Raw genomic sequence first — 22909 nt, 5'->3', positions numbered from 1 at the left:
CAGAGTTGTTTCACCTTAACTGGCAATCCCTACCAGAGGCACAGTTGCCTTGATGAGTGAAATGATATGAAAAGATTACTGAAGTCTTTAGCTTTTCTGTGATAGTAACTGTTTGCAGCCTTTATGTGACATGGGTTTTCTTCCTTGTTTCTGTTTTATTTTCATCTTCCATTCAAGGTTTAAAGAGCCTCCTATTCCAAGTTTCAGCCTGGGAAGCCTCATGGGAATAGGGAACAGGAGCAAGAGGAGGGGTGTGGTGTAGCTACTGTGTCCCAAGGCCATGAGTCAGCTGCCGCACCCAGGGAGTTATCACTGACCAGGATGAAAACTGCAAAACACTCTGACTCTTCTCCCTTAACCTTCACAAACATTCAACTCTCAAGTCCTTTAAGTTGGTCTTTTTAAAGATCTCATGGATTTACTCCTTTCTCCTCATCCCCAGTGCCTGTCTCTTACCAATATCCTCAGTAACTTGGGCCCAAATCGCAACTGTCTCTTGGCTACTTCTTCAACCCAGACCCTGACCCTTGTCCCTTTGTTTTTCCCTCCTGGTCACATTTACTGTGCCTCTCCTCTGAGAGTTAATATCCTGAAGAACATAGGCTTGGAAGGCTAACCAAACTGGGCTAGAATACGGATTCACCTCTAACCAGAGACTGCATGGGTCTGAGACCCAGTTCTGCCACTGATTAGCTCTGTGACTTTGACCATATTACTTAATCATTCTGAGCCTCAGTTTCCTCATTTGTAAAACAGGCCTAATACATAAACAGTAAACATTATTATAAGAATTAAAAATAATACATAACATAAAAGACCTATCACAGGATTGGACACATAATAACACAATAGGCATTTAAAACCTGTAACCTCTACCATGGGAGTTGTGGCCATTATCACAGTTAGTCCATAAAGTCTACTGGAGCAAGTTGAATGCCTATGGATGGTCTCTAAAACCATGTAATTGATCCCCACCTAACACATTCAAAGATACTGTCCAATACCAAATAGCCAGTTCTGTGTCCCTGGTAGCCTGCCCCATCTCCACACTCCAAACATACCCCATCTCAGAACTTGGACTCTTCATTTTCTCTCAGCCTAAAATGCCCTTTTCACTTGTTTCCAAATATGCCCCCTTCAGGAAAACTTTCCATTACCCTGTCCATGTGCTTCCACAAGTCTTTTCTATATCAATACCATCAACATCACATGCAGTTAGCTCTTACAACCCTGCATGACTAGCTCTGTCCTAGGCAGTTTAAATGAGTTATCTCACTGAGTCCTCACAACAACCCCATGAGCCAGGTTCTATTACACTGACCATTCACAATTCTACAGCTGGGCTCTAAGAGGGTGAGTTTCTTGTGCAAGGTCACAAAGTTGGCACTGGTAAAACCAGGACTCAAAACTAGATCTCAGCTCTCAATTGCTATCGCATTCTCCTTCAACACATATTTTTAGGCAATGGCTGGATAAGGAATTTTACCAGATCAAAGTCCAGCCCAATCACATCTTCTTTGTCCGTCAGGAAGCCAGTTCTTATTCATCTCCCCTACTCTTACCCCTTTGGCACTTACAGCTGTTTTAAACAACAAACACCATATTATATTCTCTCCTAGACAGCATCTCTTCTGCATAATTTGACACTGACTATTGTCAGTACCCAGTATAATGTAATGATGCATAATTGGGTATTGTTCACTAAGTGGAACCATAAAGTGATAGTCTACATTTTTTACACACTGCTCATAGAGACCAGTCTCATTTTTTCCCAGATATACCTCAAAAATCTTCTGAAACAGAAAATAAATTTCTTAAACATAAGGACCATGTCTTATATTCCTTTATGTCTCACAAACTTCTGCAGACACTAGAGATACCCCAAAATAACTTTTGGCTCATAATTGGTCTTCCAGCCAGGCTCTCTACCAGGTGGAGATGGTACATCCTTGGACATGTGCAGGACAAAAGGATTTAAGAGGGAATGGTCTTCTATTATCATCTCAGAACAGATAGCACACTCAGTCCCTATACATACTAGGAAAAATATTTCCAATTGTCAGAAGCCAAAAGCAAGCTTAGTTTGATGGCATCAATATAATGCTTAATATGCTACATATTTGGCATCTGTTCCAGAGGAGACTGCGTGTCAGGAACTCAGAAAAGTTCTCCTGGGCATATAGGCAGCTCTCAGTCTGTCTCCTACACATTAAATATGCTCAGGCTAGGGAATATACATTTTTAAATGCATGAAACATGAGCCAGACTTGACACCCATCTATCAGGGCTGCTTTAAGGATAATAAAATCAGTGCTGCCATTATAAGGAGAGGAAACTTGATGACCCACTAGAGATTTCTTCCAATCTAAACGATTCTATAAATTCCCCTAAAATCATAAAAAAGCAGATTAAGGATTCATGTAGGTGTTTGGACTATAAATACAAATTAATTTCTGCTCCAGCTGCAATTTTTCTCATCCTTGCAAGAGGCACCTCTATCTCTGAGGTATTTCTGGGTGAAACACCAACAGAGCAGCTAAAGATAGATAGGACTCCCCCCAGTTGGCACCTATTTTCTACTAATTTCACAAATAAATCTGCATCTTGAAATGAACTGAATTGAATCTTGCTGCTGTCCAAAAACATTTATCATTGAAAATCTGTTTTGTTTGGGGAGCAAGATATAATTGTGTACAGATTCAATAAGAATCTAAATGTTCCACTGAGAAATTCTTTATTGAAAATGTTTTGTTTGGACTCTAAGTAATCTATTTATTTCCATTTTCAGTTACTAGTCATATTATTGTATTTGGTTTTCTTTTTTTAAAAATTCCTGCTTAAACACTCCTCTAATGAAAAAAGTTGAATAGTTCCTGACATCAAAAACTCATATGATTCTCCTTCTCAATTGGTTTTGTGAAACTTCCAACTGACCTTTATAAAAGAAAGATAATTATTTTTAATATTCCCTCAGCTTTTAGAGCTCAATAACTAGAAATCAAAAGAAAATAGTAAATATCATTCTTTGAAGATTAATTTATCATCTAATACATTTTTGGCTCTCATATTTGCTCTGATTCAATGGGAAGTCAGACACCAAAATAGAAATGAACAAATGGATTGTGGATCATTTCTCCAAATGCATGGGGATAAATGCATATCCCTAAGGAAATGTGCTCAGTTATGACATCACAGCTGTTTCTCCTATAAAAAGAACTATGTCCTGCAGCAAACTATAATTTCCCAAATAAAGGGAATAAAAGATTAAAGAAAAGAAAAACATGTCAGCAATAAAATCGAAGGAGTGCAACCAGATGCCAGGCACATTAAAATACCATATCTGACAAAGAAGTAAAAAAGAAATCTTGTATCACTTGAAAGCCTAAATGTAAAGTATTTCCATTCAAACTCACCAAAGATAAGAAATTGGGGTATATCGTTGCAATAATGGCTGCACGTGTCCATGATCCTATATAGTCTTCTCGCACATTTACCTTGGCCCATGTGACTTGCTTTTGTCAATGGGACAATAGTAAGTATGACACAAATGGAGCCTCCAGACCCATATGGAGGCTTATCCTTTCTTGCTTCTCTTAAAAACCCTGAGACTATCATGAAAATCAACGTGGGCCAACCTGGTAGAGATGCAGTTCATCTGCTGACATCACCCCAGCCAACTGCCAGAATCAACCGCACTGTATATGTGAATAATGCCACTTAGATCAACCAGCTCCTAGCAACCGCCAGCTGCCTGCAGAAACATGAGTGGGGCCAGGCAAGCCCAACAGAAGAACTGGCTAGCTGAGCCTAGCCCAAATTGCCAACTGATAGAATCGGGCCTAATAAATGATTATTGTTTTAAGCTGCTAGGTTTTAGATTGGTTTGTTATACAGCAAAAGCTAACTGATACCAAGGTCATCAGAGAACCTTTCCACGAGCACACAAATTTATGGGCCAACCACCATAAAGGGAAAGGGAAAGGCAGTCCTAAGGATGAATGGGCCTAGCGATTATTCCTGAAAGTAAGTGTACATATGAAATGCTGAATTGCTACACTAAGCTGCTCATAAGCTCTGTTTTGGAGATCCTTCTAAAATCTACATCCAAAGTGCGATGTCAAGGCATTAGCAGCTACACGTATTAAATGCATGTGTTGGACTGTGGGCTTGGTAAAGACAATCTCATTTAATTGACACAAAACCTCATATGAAAGGTATTATTATTATCTGTATTTTACAAATCAAGAACTGAAGTTCAAGTTAAGTAACTTGCTCAGGGTCACACACTATTAGGAGTGAGCTTGAACTCACAAATCTGATTTGCTTCACAGTCTTAGCTATTAATCACGAGGCTTTTCTACATGATACACACACACACACACACACACACACACACGCACACACTATTCCCCATGAAAGCCTTCTTTAATCCATTGGGCTGGGAAATTATCTGCACCAAGAGACCTACTCTCCCTTTCTTAAAGCCCAGAAGGCCAGGCAGAATGCACCCAATAAGGCTTACACCTAGTCAAAGATAGACAGGAGTTGGAATGGACAGTGGACATGGTGGGTCTTGCCCAGGAAAGCAGACATCCCCAAGAAGTCACAGGACAAGGTGGCAGCGGAGAAGCTGCCACAAAGAACACGCTGACCTAGGACACAGTGACTAGGAGAGCCAGAGAGCTTCCACACACGGGCAGGGGCTATGTAACGCATAACGGCCTGGCCCACCAGCAATATGTGGCCCAAGCCTCTTGTGATTATGTGCTAATCAGGTTAGCAATGCCTCCCTTTCCAGTCTTGGGGGGACATGGGTGGGGAGGAAAAAGGAGTCATGGAAGGGCTGGAAAATAGGTGGAAAGTTGGGCAGAGGTTCCTTTCTTCTTGGGAGCAGAGAAAGTGTTCCCATGAGGAGAGGGAAGACATTTGGAGTCTGCTGCGCAGTTAACACCTTTCTGTCTCTTGTTAATGAAACCTCTGAAATCAGGCCTGCTGTTTCTTGGGATTCCTGAGAATTTTAACTGCCCCAACCTAATTCTTAATGTTGAGATGAAAACAAAAGTGAGGAGAAGGGCATCTGTCAAGATAGCCCCTTTTGAAAATCACTTGTTTCCAAATAAGTAAAATGAATAAAACCCTTGCGAAGCAAATCAAAAATCTAGTGCACCAGTCAGCTGCGTATCTCCTTGGGTGAGCTGAAATTACAAGTGTTTAAGATCCTCACAGCCGAAGGTATAAACTTGTTTTTAACCTCTGCCTGCCTAATGGAGCCTACCAGAGCCAATCTCTCTTTAAGAAACTCCTAATGTGTGCGAGACTCTAACGCCTCGGGAAGTTATTACCGGCACATTTACAGAGAACTAGTGAGAGGGAAGAGAAGAAGGTCTGTGATAATTGAGCACATTAAGTACACGTAGGCAAGTGTGAAGGCACACAGGTTGAGAAACTTATTCATCTTAAATGAAGCTGAACACAATTTTAAGAAAAGCCCCAAACATCTGCATATTAAAAGCCTGCTCCCGCAAAGGAAACCAGCGGGTCCTGCTTGACCTTCCATGGTCAAACTCTTTCTTAAGACTGGCAGACATTTTGGGAGGGTACATACACCACTCTGAACCTTAGCTCCTTCATCTGTTAAATGGGTCCATTGTGAGGATGAAGAGGTGAAGTAGTGGCTCCTTCATTCTAGATTTCTTAGATTTTAATAACTCCCCCCCCCACGATGTCAAAAGGACCAGCATAATCTTACTGATTTCTTCCTTTGCTAAGTTTTAACATGAAATAGAAAAAGACTAATAGATAATACTAATGTAGTGTTTGCTGTGGTCCAGGGGCTATTTCTAAATGTTTTACATATATTAATATAATCTCTCCAACAACCCTATGAGATAGCTATGATTATTATCCCTACTTAACAAATGAGGAAGCGAGTTACCACAGACAGGTTAAGTAAGCCACCCAGGGGCTCTGATCTCATGGCAGAGACAAGATTCAAATGGTAGTAATCTAACAATAGGATCCACTCTCTCAACAGGTAGCACCTCGTCAGGAGCTCTCAGCAAGCATTTCATAAAGGAAAGGAATGCACAAAAGATAAAAGAGAATGCCATTTCAAAAAATAATAACATTTTACATCTCCAAAAGTAAGAAAGAAGAACACAGTGGTGGGGAAGAAACTCCAGTTCCCCAAAGTTAAAAAAAAAAAAACAAAATGAACTTTATGCTACACAGCCATTGTATTCGTTACATTACAAACCAAGGAAACACTTGTTTGGGAACATATACATCCCCCTCGTCCCCAGATCAGTGTTTGGGAACCAGTGAATACGCCAATGCACGGAAAGCACTTTGACAATGTGCCCATCAGATATTAGGGGTTGCTGGGATGCTATAAGATCACGAACCAGCTGCTCTGGAACCCACCCTCTTAAGTGTTCACACAATACAATCCAGATGCAGACAGGCATGTAGCCCCTCTCCACAGGCAGGCTACATGGATGTGCACACATCTTGTTTATGACCAGCATTAGCCCTCTTTTTTCTGAACAACCCCTCTCCAGTTGCTGCTTCCATCCTCCCTGACACGCGAGGAGCAAGTTCAGGAAAGCAGACATCCCCCAGGAAGTCACAGGACAAGGTGGCAGCGGAGAAGCTGCCACAAAGAACACGCTGGGAAGAAGCTCCCTTTAACTATTCCCAACACTTTCAATACTCTTTGGTGAGGACAGCAAGTCTGCTGGAGGTATTTCCCCCTCCTAACTCCTTCTTCTTCCCCTTGATTTTGGAATAGAACAAAAACTTGCAGATGGGCTTCTAGCCAGCAGCTTTTGCTGTGCCTTTCTGTCCCTCGGTCTCTCTGGTAAGGGAGCATTTCCAACAATTCCAGCTCAGCTTTGGTGAGGGTGACCACTTAGTTATCCATGAACAGAGCAGGCAAGAATGATGTTTGGCGCAGGCTACACCACCAAGTGACTGGGATGCAATATTGGAATTCTGCCTTCCACCTCTTAAAACAGTTCTTTAATAGTTGAACAATTCCTTTGGAATTAGGGAAGTTGGAAGTAGTCGTAGAAATGAAATGTTCGATGATTTTACTGGGAGGCACCATAGAACAGTGGTGAATGGTTCCAGTCTGGCTTCCAATGACTAAGGTCTATAAGTGGGGTCAGTGAGTCTCTTCTGTAAAAGGCCAGATAGTTACTTTCATGGACTTGGTGGGTCTCTGTCACAACTACCTGGCTCTGCTGCTGTCTCATGAAAAGAGCCATAGGTAATACATAAATAGATGAGTGTGTCTGTGTGCCAATAAAACTTGTTTCATGAACACAGAAATTTGAGGTGCATTTCATCTCTTTATGTCATGAGATATGATGATTCTTTTACATTTTTTTCTAACCATTTCAATACATAAAGCCCATTCTTGGTGTGGGCCATGTTGGGTTATCATTTACCAAACCCTGGTGTATAATTGCAGCTCTGGCTTATCTTAGCTGTAAACTCTTGGGCAAGTTTTGTTTTGAAGCCTCAGTTCCCTCCTCTGTGAAACATAAACAATAACAGCACCAGCCTCATCTGGGTTTCCCGTGGATACAGTGAAAGCAAAATGCTGTAGCATAGGGTGTCTGGGCACGTACTCAGTATGCTATAAATGTGAGCTGTGACTGCCATTTCCCTCCACTCTTCAAAACTCCTGGCAGTTTCTGCCAAATCCATCCAGGCTACCATCAAACAGGACTGAAGTTTCTCATGTCTCTATCAACAAAGAAACATTCTAGACTTTTCATAATAACAGCACTAGCCTTTGAGAGTTTATGGGGCCCTAAAACATGCTTCAAACCCTGGATGTGCTCATCTGTCCATTTCTTCCTAGATCTCAGTCTCTGGAGTTCAGGAGCTGAGGACCAGAGTGTGAAGTAGTTTCTCATGCTCTAAACCAGAAATAATGGTTTTTTTTCTGATCAGTGGCCAATTCTTATGGCCACTGGTATTCCTCTTTATACCGTTCTTTCCCTTCATCTTTGCAATAACCGAAAGATGCTGATAAGATGGTGAGTTCTAAGTGTTAGACAAGTGTTTCAGGTTTCAGAGAAGATATGAAGTGTTGGAAGGTTAGGCAACTAGCAAGATGGTGTGCCTAGTAACCAGGAGGCATGGAGCTCCTTCCTGAATCATCACTCTTGCTTTGGAGCAAAGAAAGGATGACACCTTTTAGGGCCCCAAGGACTCTTCCTTACGAACCCATATCCTGCACCCCTGGGCATCTTGTTCAAATGCAAATTCTGATTCACTGGGCCTGGGAAGGTCCTGAGATTTTGCATTTCTAAAAAGTTCTCAGGTAATGCCAATAGCTCAAGTCCTGGGAGTAGGCTTAGTGTAGTCAGGCCCAAGACACAGTGAAAAACGTGATTCTGCCCATTAATAACCAAAGTGGACTATACACAAGATGAATCCATGGCTATGGTTTTCCATAGTCAAGAGCCTTTGGAGCCAGACTGCTGAAGTTAGATTCATACCTCCACCAGGTGCCAGATGTGTGGCCCTGGGGGCAAGTCTCCCAACCTTTCTGTGCCTCATATTTCCTGCCTATAAAGGGGAACGGTGGTGGCTCTCATCTCATAGGGTTGTGAGGATGAAGAAATGAAGTAATCCACATATAAAACATTTAGAGGAATGCCTAATGCATGGTAAATGTCCAATAAATGTAAGATAATCAAAAGATCAGGAAAAATGAAGATTTATCTAAAAATGTACCATAAGAGGTTTGTTCCCCTGCATAGCTAATGACTTGTGCTGATCCATTCAAACTCTCCTCTCACCCAAGCCATTTTACAATTAAGTAAACCGGATGTATATCTAGTCAGTTATAAAATTAAATTAGGGAGAAAGTTCACCCTGAAAGGGCAGGACCCAGATGCCAAAATACAAGCAGTGATTTCCAGTTCTCCAGTTCAGTTTATTATTTATTCATCTAAGGGACATGCCCATTCCCTGGACATCTAGGCACAAGAAACAATCAAGAATGCATATAGCAATTTCCTAAGCAACACAAACCTGTACTTCACCAGAGTCCTTTTCTCACTGGGGTCATTTAATCTGTCACTCTGTTAGATAGTGTGCTCCCATGCATCATAAACCCCTGAAGTCCTGAACTCTTCCAGTGATACGTCACTATTCTACATATTATGAAAAATGCTTCAGTGTTCTCATCTGTAAAATGAATGCACTGGGTATGACAGTTCAGTGTTAATGTTGTAGGGGTCAAGTTTGTTTCCTTTCCCCCAAATTGTACCATCTCCTCAGGTGAATCATGCATCATGCACTCACCATAACCCCTGAGGTTTTTGTGTGGGTAAAGCATAGAGCCCACTGGCACAGGCATCATCATAAAAGATGACTGTGATTAGAGCAAATTCGGAGCACCCTCTTTTGAATGAACCACAGCCTGACCATGGCATCTGGTTACTGGATATCAACTAGATACCAGGAGGTTGGAATGGAAGAAGACCAAGAGGAAATGTGGCTAAGAAAATGCCCACTGCCTTATCTAAAGTTAGACTGGCAATTTATCTCTCCAGTGAGAAGCTAAGTGAGCAAGGGCCTGAGAGGAAGAGGGTCTCCCGGTTTCTGGTCTTCATGACCTGTCAGGAAACCTCATCTCCTTCAACAGCCCTAAGTCTCATCCTCTCAGTCAGTCCATCTAGAAATCTCAGCTATGGCTGACATTCCTGGTGCACTTGACATGGCCACCATTTCCTGGAACACTCTGGCAGTTTCGGCCTCAAGTGCACATGGAGTCAGCTTTTCTGCCTCAGGCCAGGGTCTCCTCAAATGTGGGCATGGATATAACTAAAGTATCTCAATCTTCTTTAGAAGCAGCCCAATGCCCCTGGGAACAACTTTCAACCAGTGGGGAATGGGAGTCAATGAACAATGTCCCAGCCTCCCCTCCTTTAACAGGACAATTCTGCAGTGGTGTCAGTGTGGACCCTCAGAGAAATTCCAGTGGTACTGGAACTGAGATGTCCACAGAGCAACCAGCTGTCTCCCTCCCTTTACTGGCTTTTCCTCCTTCTCAGTCTCACTCTCCTGCTCCCTCACTCCAACTTCCCGAAACCACTTCCCAAACTACCAGAAGCCAAGCCCTGTCTCGGTCTCTAATTTGGGGAATCCACAGAGACCCATGACCACACCAAAGGTCTTTTCCCAGGGTCCCATAGCATCCTATACAGAATCACAGCCCTTGTCACACTGCACTATGTTTGCAGAGCCACAAGGTCTTCCAAGACCAAGATCAAGTGGAACCCTGAAACCTCCAGGTGCCCTGGCACATTAACGGTATTCAGTAACTGTTAGCTGAATGAATGCCAGCAATACATCTGCTGTCAGTGCATTAGAGGGTCAGGAAGCAACCTTGGTCTTTTTAACAATTCACAAAATTCCTTTTCTGTTTTAGAGAAGCTTGTAAAAGGAAATCAAGACAGAGACACTAGCAGCAGGGGAAAATACATCTTAAGGAGGTCCATCTTCCATTAATCCCACCCATGGCTGCCCCACAAAACACACCCCAGGTTTCTCCACATTTTTGCTTGCCTCTTTGGAAGGAACCCAGCCTCATTCACCTCTGACTGTCCATCACTGCAAACCACCTGGAGACTCTCCTCCTCCCTCCTCATCTCCTCTTTCCTTTTTGATTCTTATGCTCTGTGCTTCCGTCAGGGAATCATGACAAAGGGCTAGATCAAAGATATTGAAACAAGTAAAGTTGACTGTGCTGCTGCTGTTTCTTTAAGTCTTTTTCACTCCTGGGCCTTGAAGCTAGAGGTTGCAAACCAGCCTCCTATGGGTCAAGGATGGTTGGAAAATGTGTTTCTGGGAAGTCCATACAATGTTCTGAAGTTTCCAATATTTAAAAGTATAGGGAGCATAAAAATACACACTTCAAGTTATTCTTAAAAAATTAAAGATCTGATGACATGAGAGCGCAACTAACTAGCATAGGGTGAGCTGCTTCCTAGAAATGGCACCCGCAGGCCCTTATGTACTGCAGTCTCCACCACTCCCTTTTGCCTGTGATTCTGAGGCCCTTGTCCATTCCATGTTGCCATTTCTGATCATGACACACAGTTTTACTATGCTTTTTCTTGTTACTGGCCCTAAGGGTGGGTATATTTGAGCTTGCTACTCAATATGTGTATGCTTCTTGTGTGTTTAAGTGCCTCTGGCAAGAGGTTAGAGCTTCCTACTGTAATGCTATCATGCTGTATGCTGTTATTTGGAATCCCATCTTGATGATGATGATGGTGGTGATGATGACATACTGATACTTGGGCAATGGATAGCAGTTACTCATGAAACGGATGCCTGCCTCAGCCTACAGATGCTTTTTTGTTTTTTATAGAAGTCATTAACATGAGGGATTCAGAATAAATGAGGGATACATGCATTAAAAACAGAAAGAAGAGCCAACCAGGAGGCACGTCTCAGGTATGCTTGCATGGCCCTTGCTTCCTTGAAGTGGAGAGTAGATTAGTGGGCAAAAGAAAGGAAATTCTTCACATTCACACCTTAGATTCCAATTCTGGCAAGAATATAGACTTCTTCATCTTATCACTGAAGCTGTAAAGTCAAGCTCAAGAACCATTTTCACCTTAACCCTGAGCAAGGGGAGAACTTCGAGCACACCCCATGAATCAGCACACAGAAAGGACACTGACAGTTTGCATCACGTTTATAGGTCCATAAACCCACAGTAAATACCAGGCCCCTAAAAGTTAGAAGTTAGTAACAAAAACGCGAAGGCAACAGGAAGAATAATTCCCACAACCTGTCAGAGCTCAAAGATAGAACTTAAATGGCTATGAGACATACCACTTACTGAAGGACCACTGTTCTTCCAACATTTAATCGGTCACTAAATGAATATCTACCTGTGGGCAAGGAACGAGGAATAAAATGATCGTCAAGGCAGACACAGGCACTGCCTTTGTGAAATCTTGTGGTCCAGCAGGAGTCTTTAAACACACAATTATAATTATTTTGTTCATTACAAATGTTTAGAGGGCATGAAAGAGAATTCAAAATATGGGAACATGTACCAGGAGACAAAACCTAGGAAGAGGGCCCCTCCACCCTGAAAATACAGCATTTAAGTTGAAGCCTAAAGGTTGAGTAGGAGCTGCCCAGGCAGCAAGCCTGTCCATCATTATTGAGTACTTCCTGCGTGTCCTGCTACCATATCAGGCATTGAGGTTAGAGAGATGAATTACCAAGTGCCTTTCCTCAAAGAACTCACAGTCTATTGGGGGTATGTAGGCTTCTATCTTATCTGCTGCTGGTAAATGATGGGGTCTCTTCATCACCATGCAACAGATTAAATAGTCATTTAGCAAATGTTCTGATACTCAGAAGAATTCAACCAAAAACCTTCCTAATTGTAAAATGTTCTAAGTACAGGGAATTTCTCGAATAATTTAATAAAACAGAGGAAACTGAGTAGCTGTCAAATCCAGTGGAGCACCTGGGGCTTCCCCAAGATAATAAAGTATATTGTCTGGAGATGTGCAAGCCCCAGAAGGAAACTCACAGAAGGCACAGGGCAACCCAACCATCCAAAAGAAAGGTTAAATGAGAAACTGAATAAAAAGCAGTAAGGCTGGATGTTAAACTTTGGAAACCGTGAAAAACTATTTTGTGATTAATAATAATAATAATAATAATAATGTTAATGAGAACATTGTTAAGGATAACTAAGCACACTGGCAAATCTTTTTATGTCCTTAACACATTCAGTTCTGTGGGCAAGTGCTATTATCATTCTCATTTTATGGCTAAGAAAACTAGGGATTAGAGAAAACAAGAAACTTTTACTTATGGCAATATGGCAGACTAAATATCTGAAAGCCAAAGACCAATAAGCATTAGACCTGCTGAGTAAAACAACACATTCTTTTGATCACCAAATGGAATTTGCAAGTAGTTTGATCCTCAGGTATCAAACTCAGAGGGTGAACTGCATATAAGAGCAGCTACCTCTTGGGGGTTGAGCGGGACAAATGGCTGGACTCACTAAACAACGGGCTTGTGTTTTAATGGTCATAAAAGGATGAAATATGAGGTTCTAGGCCTGTGTGAAGTGGGTAAATTGGAACTGAGACTCCTCCACATAAAGTTAGGGACTTAAAAGGGTTACACCCTCAGTGAAAAGAGAAAATAGATAGAAATCCACCCACTGGTACAGTAAGACCACAAAGAAACCTAACAATCTCTCCTGGGTTTTGAGTGGGGAAAAAAATTTTGGCTGTCTATAAAACTTATATCCATGGCTCTTTCAACACAAGAGCTTTCGGTTCTAATATACATGAACCAAGTAGTCAAGGGAGTTCCAAGGTGAGAATTTAACATAAAAAAAATCTTAAGTAACTCATAACTCCTAGGGCACCTGACAGAAACAAATGAAAGGACATACCCTTAACCTGAACCATTTCTGAGTCCTATAAATAAATCCCTTCTGAAAATGAGTCCACAATCCAAAATTACAACACAAAAGGAAAAATAACACACCATGAATGAAAGTCAGCAGTCATAATACACAATAGGAAAGACCTCCAAGGTCTTCAAATAATAGAACAATCAGATGAAGACTATAAAATAAATGTTTAAATTACTTGAAGACATTAAGGAAGGAACAAAAACATAAGAAAAATCAAGACACACTATCAACAAAAAAACTCCAGAAAATAAAAATACATTTATTGAAAACAGGTCTTGTTCAACTGGCTACTAGCAGAGAAGCACACCTTAAGAGAAATTTAGTGAATAAGAAGATAAAGCTGAGATAAAGTAACATAAGAAATAAAGAGAAGAAAAATATCAAAGAGGCCAGTAGATAAGGAATAAAGAATGAGAAAACCCAACCTATATCTGGTAAGAGTTCCAGAAGGAATGAATAAAGAAGATAAAGGAGATACTGTTCAAAGACAGATTCAGATTCAGGAAACACAGCGAGTCCTAAATACTATCATCAAAACTAAGTTCATACCAAATGCATTGTGGGAAACTCCAGGACACCAAAGATACTGGGAAGCGCTAGCAACCAAGCAGAAGCAAAAGCAAGATGCCTGAAGAGGAGCATGAATAAGAGACTAATAGCAGACTTCTCAATGGCATCGCTAGAAACTAACACAAAGCCTGGCCAGCTTCAAAGTACAAACAGAAAATAGAATTTTGACTTAAACAGTTATGAGTTTGGACAAAATAAAAACATTTTCAGATGAGCAAAGGAGAATGTTAGCCTCTGAAAAATTTATCACTGAAATAACTATGAAAGGATGCCCCTCCAAAAGCAGATAGAACCTTGAAGTAAGGGACTGAGGATATGAAGAAATAGAAACAAAAGAACGGGGAGTGCCTGACTGGCTCAGTCAGTAGGGCATGTGACCCTTAATCTTGAGGTCCTGAGTCTAAGCCTCCATGTTGAGCAAAGAGCTTACTTTAAAAAAAAACTTTTCAAAAACGGTAGGTGGCTCAGTCAGTTAAGTGTCCGATTCTTGATTTTGGTTCAGGTCATGATTTCACAGTTCATGAGATCGAGCCCCACATCGGGCTCTGTGCTGTTTGTGACTCTCCCTTGCTCCTTCTCTCTCTCTCTGTCCCTCCTCACCCCATCCCTCTCTCAAAATAAATACATATTTTTTAAATTAAAAACAATGAACTGGAAAACACCTTGGTAAATCTGAATAAATATTCATTGACTCTATAAAATCATGATGCTGGCTGATGCTGGCAGAACTGGAGTGGGTATTTAGCATTAAAGCACTCCAGGTCCTTGTACTGTTAAGAATAAGCATATGGATCAACTGTAGATTCGTTTAGATTTGATGTCCACTATGCATGTTCAATTTTTGAAAAATTCATGAGAGAGAGAATGAGAATTACATTGAGTGGTGGCAGCTATTCAGAAAAACTAAATAGATAAACCAGGAAAAGGAGAATAGGGAATAATGAGAGAGAAGTAACTGGTGGAGGGCAGAAAGAGGGATAAAGAAAACTTTATCCAATAGAAAGCAGGAACAGACTTTTTCAAACTTAAAAAAAAATCAGGGTAAATAATAGAAAATACGTAGGTAGAAATAAACCTAAATTTATCAATAAATACAAATGGATTAAACATACCAATCAAAAGACAAATACAGTAAAACTTTGGATTTTGAGTAACTTATTCTGCGAGTATTCTGCAAATTTAAAAATTTTTAATTTTAACTTGATAAACAAGTGATGTCTTGCAATACAAGTAGTACATGACACCGAATGTCACATGATCACAACTGAGCCAATGGTTCTTCCCTCTCTCTCTTCTCTCTCTCTCTCTCTCTCTTTCTCTCTCCTCTCTCTCTCTCTCTCTCTCTCTCTGCAGGATTGTGGGTGATCATCTCCCATACTCAGATGCTCAGATCTTAGGCCACAGTGTTTGAGAGAAATTAGTGATTTTTCAGAACATTAGAAGGTACCCACAACTGGCATTAGTGTATTTTTATCACTTTAAAGCACCTATGGACAGTCCTTTGCTTTTCCATACAAGAGTAAGCTTGGGAATGCTTTGCTTCATTCTAGCTCAGGGTGCCTGCAGATATAGGCCCTCTCCCCTGCTGCATTATTGCCAATTACATTAAATACAGTATATGACAAGACTTTATTAATACTATACTGTAGTCAACATCCATGTGAGCATATACAATGACCCTCATGCAGAAGAAGATTCCACTGAGCCAACAGTGATTCTGTTAATGATAGTGAAAGTCATCCTACACAATAACCCTCCTCTCTCTTGCCTCCCTCACACCAGCCACAAAGGTTTTCAAAGGTAAGTGCAGGTTAATTTGTTTATTTTTCTTTATGTTATGTATTTTTATTATTATTTTGTATTATATTACAGTATTGTAATCATTTTATATGAATATTTTTGGGTTGTAGAACGAATCATTTGAGTTTCCATTATTTCTTATGGGGAAATTCGCTTTGATATGCAAGTGCTTTGGGTTACAAGCATGTTTCTGGAACAAATTATGCCCCAAGGTTTTACTGTATATCAGATTCTATTTTTTTTTTTTTTTAGTTACAAGAGACTCACCTAAAATATAAAAACACCAAAAGTTTAAAAGTATAGAGAACTTACACACAAAAACCCCTAGGAGAGCTAGATTAATATCAGACAATTCTGTAAGTAAAAGTATAGGATTGAGGAAGATTCTTGCATAATATTAAAGGGACAATTCACCAGGAAGAAATAACAATTGCAACATTTTACTCAACTTCTGAACATAATGCAAAATGTACTTAAAGGAAAACAAAAGGTGAGAAATAGACAAATCTCTAAACTTTCTTTCAGAGATTACGCAGACAAAAAAACTTAGGAAAGATATAGATCTGGACAATGCAATTAAGAAGGTTGATCTGATGAACATCATAGAGACTCCTGAGTTGTGAACATTTAGAGAGTACATCACCCTTTCAAGCACACAGGCTTCAGTTACAAAAACTGACCACCTCAGCTGGTCACAAAATCAAGTTTCAACAAATTCCAAAGAATCAGTAGAATACAGACCACAATGCAAAAAAGTAGGAAATCAGTAACTAAAAGATAACTCAAAGGTATATATATTTGGAAATTTAAAGTTGTACTTTTCATTACCACAGGAGGAACAGTGTCTACTTTTTAAGACTTACTCTCAAAGGAGAAATAATTCTGAATAATTCTGAAAACAAAAAATATTTAGAACTAAATGAAAATGAAAATGCCATACTTCAAAACCTGTGGAAAGGAACTCAAGAAATCATTTAAAAGACGTATTATAGCTGTAAATGCTTCTAATAGAAAAGTAGATTTAACATTAATGAGCTGAGCATCAGTCTTCAGCAGGTAGAAAAAGAACAGAATAAATCCAAAGCCCAAAGAAGGAAAGAATTAATAAAATTAGAGCAGTCAATGAAATATGAAACAAGCTTACATCACAGAGGTTTGGCAAACACAAAATTGCCTTCTTTTTAAAGCCAACAAGGTGGTAATAAGAGAGGCAAAGTAATGCGGTGGTAGAAAGTGTGGGCTCTGGAGGTGACTGTCTAGTGTGAGTCCCCACTTTGTCACTTCCCAGTTGTGTGGCCTTGGGGTGGGGCTGTGGCTGCATTGGTGGAGTCACAGCTTAGAGCCCAGACTGCCTGCCAGACCTCAGTGCCCGTGCACTGCTTGGTTATCCTTACAACAGGACTTCTAAGTTGTATACTCCAACGGAAGTATCTGCCTCCCATAATGAAACTTGGTATTATCGTCCCCATTTAACAGGTGGAGAAACTAAGGTTTGGAGAATTTATGTGAGTCTCCTGAGTCATGTAATATCAGGCACTGGAGCTGATTCAAGACCAGATCTTTCTGGCTCCAAAGTCTCATCCATAAGGAAGAGGAATATCCCCCATGGGTCCATTCAGCATAGCTATGTTCTGGAAAGCTACTTACTATATACCCAACTTCAGGGAAAATGTCTTTTTAAGGTAAAATGTAAAAGAGAAGGAACAAACACCCCTTGCTCATATACCGAAGTTCCCGCTCTTACTAATGATAACCTAGCAGTTAAGATTATGGGCTTTGGAATTATAAATAATAAGAATATTGCTAATATTCATTAGACACTGTGTGCCAAGCAGACTACTAAGCTCTTTCCGTCTTCACAACGTCCCTTTCCACAGGTTCTACTGCTGTTCCATAACACAGATTATGAACCCAAGGTGCAGAGAGGTTAACCTCATGCAGCTACAAATTGGCGGAGGTGGGATTCCAACTGAAGCCACCTAACACCGGAGCTAACATTCTTATCCACACGGGACTCCGGAAGCCCGGCTTCCTCACCCACTGATCAGGGGTGATAATACCCACCCCCACGCCTCTGACGGTAAAATGGAACTGAGACCAGTAGGGAAAGCCACCCACACGGTATCTGGCATGGTGGTGACAATGATGGGGACAGCCTGGTCTTGCAGAGACACAGGCCTGAAAGGATACTGCCATTTCTGATTGCTCCAGGATAAATGAATGCATACAGTTCACAAAAAGAAGTCTTCCCTTCCAGTGCATCTCACAAATCCTCAAGAGGACAGATCATCTGTGCTCTATGTGAAAGCTTATTTTCAAAATCAAAATCATCGCATTTCCCATTATATGAAGATATAAAGAAAAGTGTTTAAAAGAATCTGACAAATAAAACTGTAGAGAAGTGGGGGATAAAAGCTCACATTACCCAACTTAATTTTCCAGAATTCTTGAAATATCAGTGATGGCAGTATGAAAGACCAATTAATCATGTTGTTTGTTCTCTGTGTGTGAGTCACTGTTGCCATCTACAGTTAAAAATGGGCCATGCAATGCAGCCAAATAACTAATTCTAAAAACAGTCCTGGAGATGGTGATACTCAGAAAATCTGCTTGCTCAGTGAGTACAGAAAACGAAAGCATTACCTGCAGGAGCAGCTCTTTTTCAACCGCCTCTTCCGTCTTGCTGATGAGACGTTTCTGCAGGGTGTGAATTTTCTGTATCAGCTCAAAGGTACTGGGGTCACTGGCCTATGCAAAGGGAACAAAATCAAGCAGCCAAGCTATCATTAGTTCAAGGCACTGAGGTCCCTATGTAAAATAAGTATTGTTTTGTTAAAATGTATTGCAAATCCTGCAGACCCAATTCAGAGAGAATTAGAACCAAAATATAAGAAAGCATAACAGATTGCAATGGCCATCAAAAAAGACTGAAGTTTGGCTAATGTCTTATTTATTGGCTCTTGTTAGCCAATAAATAGAAAGCAAATATGTTTATTCCTCCAGTGGGATAATACTAATAGTAACAATAATGATAGCTACTATGTATTATACCTGATTCTTTGCCACCATCTAGACACCATGCTAAGTGCTTTTCATATAATAACAGATTTTAGGCACATAGACAGTGTTAGTCTTCCCCTTTAACAGATAAGGCAACCGAAGCTCAGAGGATTAAGTCATTTACCCACACTGGTGAGGGTCAGAGCTGGATTCAAGCCCAAACATGCCTGGTTCTAAAGCCTGTGGCTTCATTACTATGCTCTGAGGCTTTTCCTCTTATGCCCTCTGTTTCCGAATGAATGAGACAGGGTTCCCTAATGTATTCAAACTCAGGATTCTCCTTTGGTAATTGCCAACAAGAAGATTCATTATAGCCTAAGATTGGAAAGGTTTCTAGGATGTAGACTTCTGCTAATCATTGGCGGCAAAACACAACCATGGCATTTAGCTCTCAAATGAGGTTATCAATCCGTGAAGCTTTGATGCACCTTCAGTAACTATCTGTGTACAATTCAAACAAACTCTACAGTTATAAATTGATAATCTGTCCTCTCGACTTTGAGCCAAAGTTCTGCTTTCAACTGTAGTAACATTTTGAATTAATCTAGCAGCTAAATATTTTCATCTGCCTCCCCGATATTTTCTAATTTTTTAAATAGAAATTGACATGGAATTGGAAACCTTAAAGATCTGCTTGAAAACACATGGAATAAACTAATGTGACAGTAAATGAGTTTTAAGTCTTTAGCTCTACTTCCCCAGACACATCCATATTATTGTTAGTTTAGTAAATGACAGACACTGCTCTTGGCATTCAAAGAGGAATAAATGAGGGTCGAGAAGAGGCGGTGAGAAGACATTCCACTGACTTTGACTTTGCTTAAGAGATACTAAGCAGTGCCAACTGATATCCACAAACTGGGACTCAATTTGGCACACATTCATCTGGCAAGAGTGGATGTCGTTAAAATTCAGGCCTCATGTTTACCTAACAATTTATAATGCATTATCTTTAATGGGTTCTTCATTAAAAGGAAAAAATAGAAATGAAAACCAAAAACTGACTTGGCTGATTGTTTTTTCTTATGTCGTGTACTTGTATCCTCCCCAAACCCTAATTGTTCATGTAGCCCATGCCCCTCCTGGCACCCATGTGGCAGGGTACAACCATAAGACATGGCCGTCTTTCCCTTGAATAAAGCAGAGCTTGTCTTTAACTGTTATCTGCAGGGCTGGCTGGAACTTCCATCAGGAAGTCATAAAATAAAATATGAGGTTTGTTATCCATCACCTACCAATGAGACTTTGGCTATATCCCCAGATCCTAAAAGAAAAGTATGGCTAACACAATGCTAGTCCTTCAAAAAAAAAAAAAGGGGGGGTGCCTTATTTCCTGCAGGAAATTAAAAACTGCAAAGACCAACTGAAAGACAGCATAGATGCTGGTGGCCAATGTAGCTAAAAGCAATTACCAATCCAAGATGGGCAGCCTCAGGATAACCACTTGACCAAAAGCTGCATTAACAAGAAAAATGTCAACTGGTGACGCCAGTCTACATCTTTCCCAGGGTTTTCTTTAAACAGAAGGCATTTGTCCAAGACTTTTGTATTGTATTGTATTGTATTGTATTGTATTGTATTGTATTGTATTTTTATTGTATTGTATTGTATCGTATCGTATCGTATTTTTAGAGAGAGGGTTGGGGAAGAGGGGCAGAGGGGAGGAGAGAGAATCTTAAGCAGGCTCCATGCTCAGTGAGGAGCCTGACATGACACTTGATTCCATGACCCCAGGATCATGAACTGAGATGAAATCAAGAGTTGGATGGTCAACTGACTAATCTACACAGGCCCCCTTGTCCAAGACTTTTTAAACAAAACCCAAGTAAACTATCTGGTTTTGGAACAACCCAATTGACATTTGATCCAGCCTTACATGTTAGGTAACAATTTGCATAGTATTAAATAAAACCAAGCTTCTGTGCTTTAGGTAGGACACTGTGTGGGGCAGAAGAGATTTGGGGAAGAAAGGAAAGCTCTGCCGGGTGTTACCTCAAGCTTCCTCCATCTGTGCACATTCATGGGGTTCTCCAGTTCCTCCTCCAGGGCTCGGCATCGCGTCCTCTCCTTCAAGAATTCTCTTTGCATGTGAAAAAACTCCTGCCTGAAAAAGACGAACTTTCTTTTGCAAAGAAATTCTCCACCCATTTGAAAATCATGTCTTCATGTGGCTATCTACACACTACATCTTACATAAAAAGTTGAAATTATGGAGACATCTATGAACCAAGACCAGCCTCCAATCTGGGCCAGACACGGATGTTACCAATCCTTACAGAGAGCAGACTTCAGCTTTCTCTCTCTCTCTTTTTTTTAATGTTTATTTTTTTTTAATATTTTTATTTATTTCTAGGGGGGAGAGAGAGAGAGAGAGACCGTGAGCAGAGGGGGGTCAGAGAGAGAAGGAGTCACAGACTCCGAAACAGGCTCCAGGCTCTGAGCTGGCAGTCAGCACAGAGCCCGACGCGGGGCTCGAACCCACGAACCGCGAGATCATGACCTAAGCGAAAGTCGGACGCCCAACTGACTAAGCCACCCAGGCGCCCCTAATGTTTATTTATTTTTGAGAGACAGAGAGAACAGAGCACAAGCAGGGGAGGGACAGAGAGAGAGAGAGACATTAAATCTGAAGCAGGCTCCAGGCTCTGGGCTGTCCGCACAGAGCCCAATGCAGGGCTCAACCCCACGAACCGTGAGATCATGACCTGAGCTGAAGTCGGATGCTCAACTGACTGAGCCACCCAGGCACCCATTCAGCTTTCTCTTTAAAGAAAAGAGAAAGGACCAGAGCTTCAGAATCATGATTCCGAATAGCCAAGGAATTTAGAAGTATATAGAAAGAACAAGGAAGAAGTAAATTAGGGGAATTATAATATGCGTTTTCAATGCTTCTAAATATCTCCATATAAAGAACAATATATCTTTTATGTTCTACCTCATAATACAGCACCTGACTGCAAGACACTGAGGCTCTGGTGATTACCTGACACCAATCTGGGCAGTGCAATGTACCCTGCCTGCACACTGGAATCACCTGGGGAGCCTTACAACCTACCTTTGGCTGGACCTAGTCCCATAGGAACTCCAGCTTAGTTCACCTAGCATGTTACTTGGGTTTCATAGAGGTTTTTAAAAAATTTTTTTAATGTTTATTTATTTCTGAGAGACAGAGACAGAGTGCAAGTGGGGGAGGGGCAGAGAGAGACACACAGAATCCGAATCAGGCTCCTGGCTCTGAGCTATCCGCACAGAGCCCGACGCAGGGCTCAAACCCACAAACTGTGAGATCATGACCTGAGCTGAAGTCGGACGCTTAACTGACTGAGGCACCCAGGCGCCCCAGGTTTCATGGGTTTTAAAGTTCTCCTGGTAATTCTAATGTACAGCTAGGATTGAGATATGTCGAATTAGGAGTGATATTTTATTTCATGTTCCATAACTACACAGATGGCTGCAAAGGTCCTGAAGAACTAGCCCTGGCTCAAACCTACTTCTCCAATCGGCAGGAATCTCCAGTGAATAGATACCGTGCTATAGCCATTCACAGTACCCTGTGAGCTGGCTGCCACCCTATTGAATAAGATGCTTTGTTGGGGGGCAGAGAAGAGGCAAACACTCACATAGAGACGGGCAATAAGGATATTATTATCTGTCCTGTCTGCTGTGGGTGTGCAGATTACTAATACCAAGCCATCTCTTTTACTTAATTGCTTCATTTAAACCAATAATACAACTTCCCCTCATTAGCAAGACAAACCATTAGAATTAACTGCACGATGTTCACTCAACAGGGAGCTCAGAACAAGCTGCTTAGAATTAAAAGCATATTTTTAACACTTCGATTATCTAGAGTGTCATCAGAGAGGAGGGCAGGAGCATTAGCTATTGTTACTGACGCTTATTTTGTACTAGACCCTGTGCTAGGCACATGATGTTTGTTTTCCTGTTTAATTTTAACTACAGGTCTAAAGCTCAGAGAAGTTAAATGAT

The 22909-nt window shown here is 40.9% G+C and overlaps 1 protein-coding gene across 1 annotated transcript in view; it reads right to left on the bottom strand.

The window, feature by feature from the left end:
* The window catches only part of CFAP58 (cilia and flagella associated protein 58), a 106231-nt gene that overhangs the window by 31104 nt on the left and 52218 nt on the right, over window positions 1-22909 (bottom strand). The window contains exons 14-15 of the mRNA XM_077748374.1: window positions 20912-21023; window positions 18503-18607 (exon numbers count right to left, since the gene is read on the bottom strand). Coding sequence (XP_077604500.1) covers window positions 18503-18607; window positions 20912-21023 — 217 coding nt within the window. The remainder of the gene's footprint in view (window positions 1-18502; window positions 18608-20911; window positions 21024-22909) is intronic.

This window comes from Crocuta crocuta, unplaced genomic scaffold (assembly GCF_008692635.1).
Source record: "Crocuta crocuta isolate KB4526 unplaced genomic scaffold, BGI_CrCroc_1.0 scaffold619, whole genome shotgun sequence".
In the NCBI taxonomy this organism is placed as follows: domain Eukaryota; kingdom Metazoa; phylum Chordata; class Mammalia; order Carnivora; family Hyaenidae; genus Crocuta; species Crocuta crocuta.
This window is presented reverse-complemented; position numbering and strand designations above follow the sequence as displayed.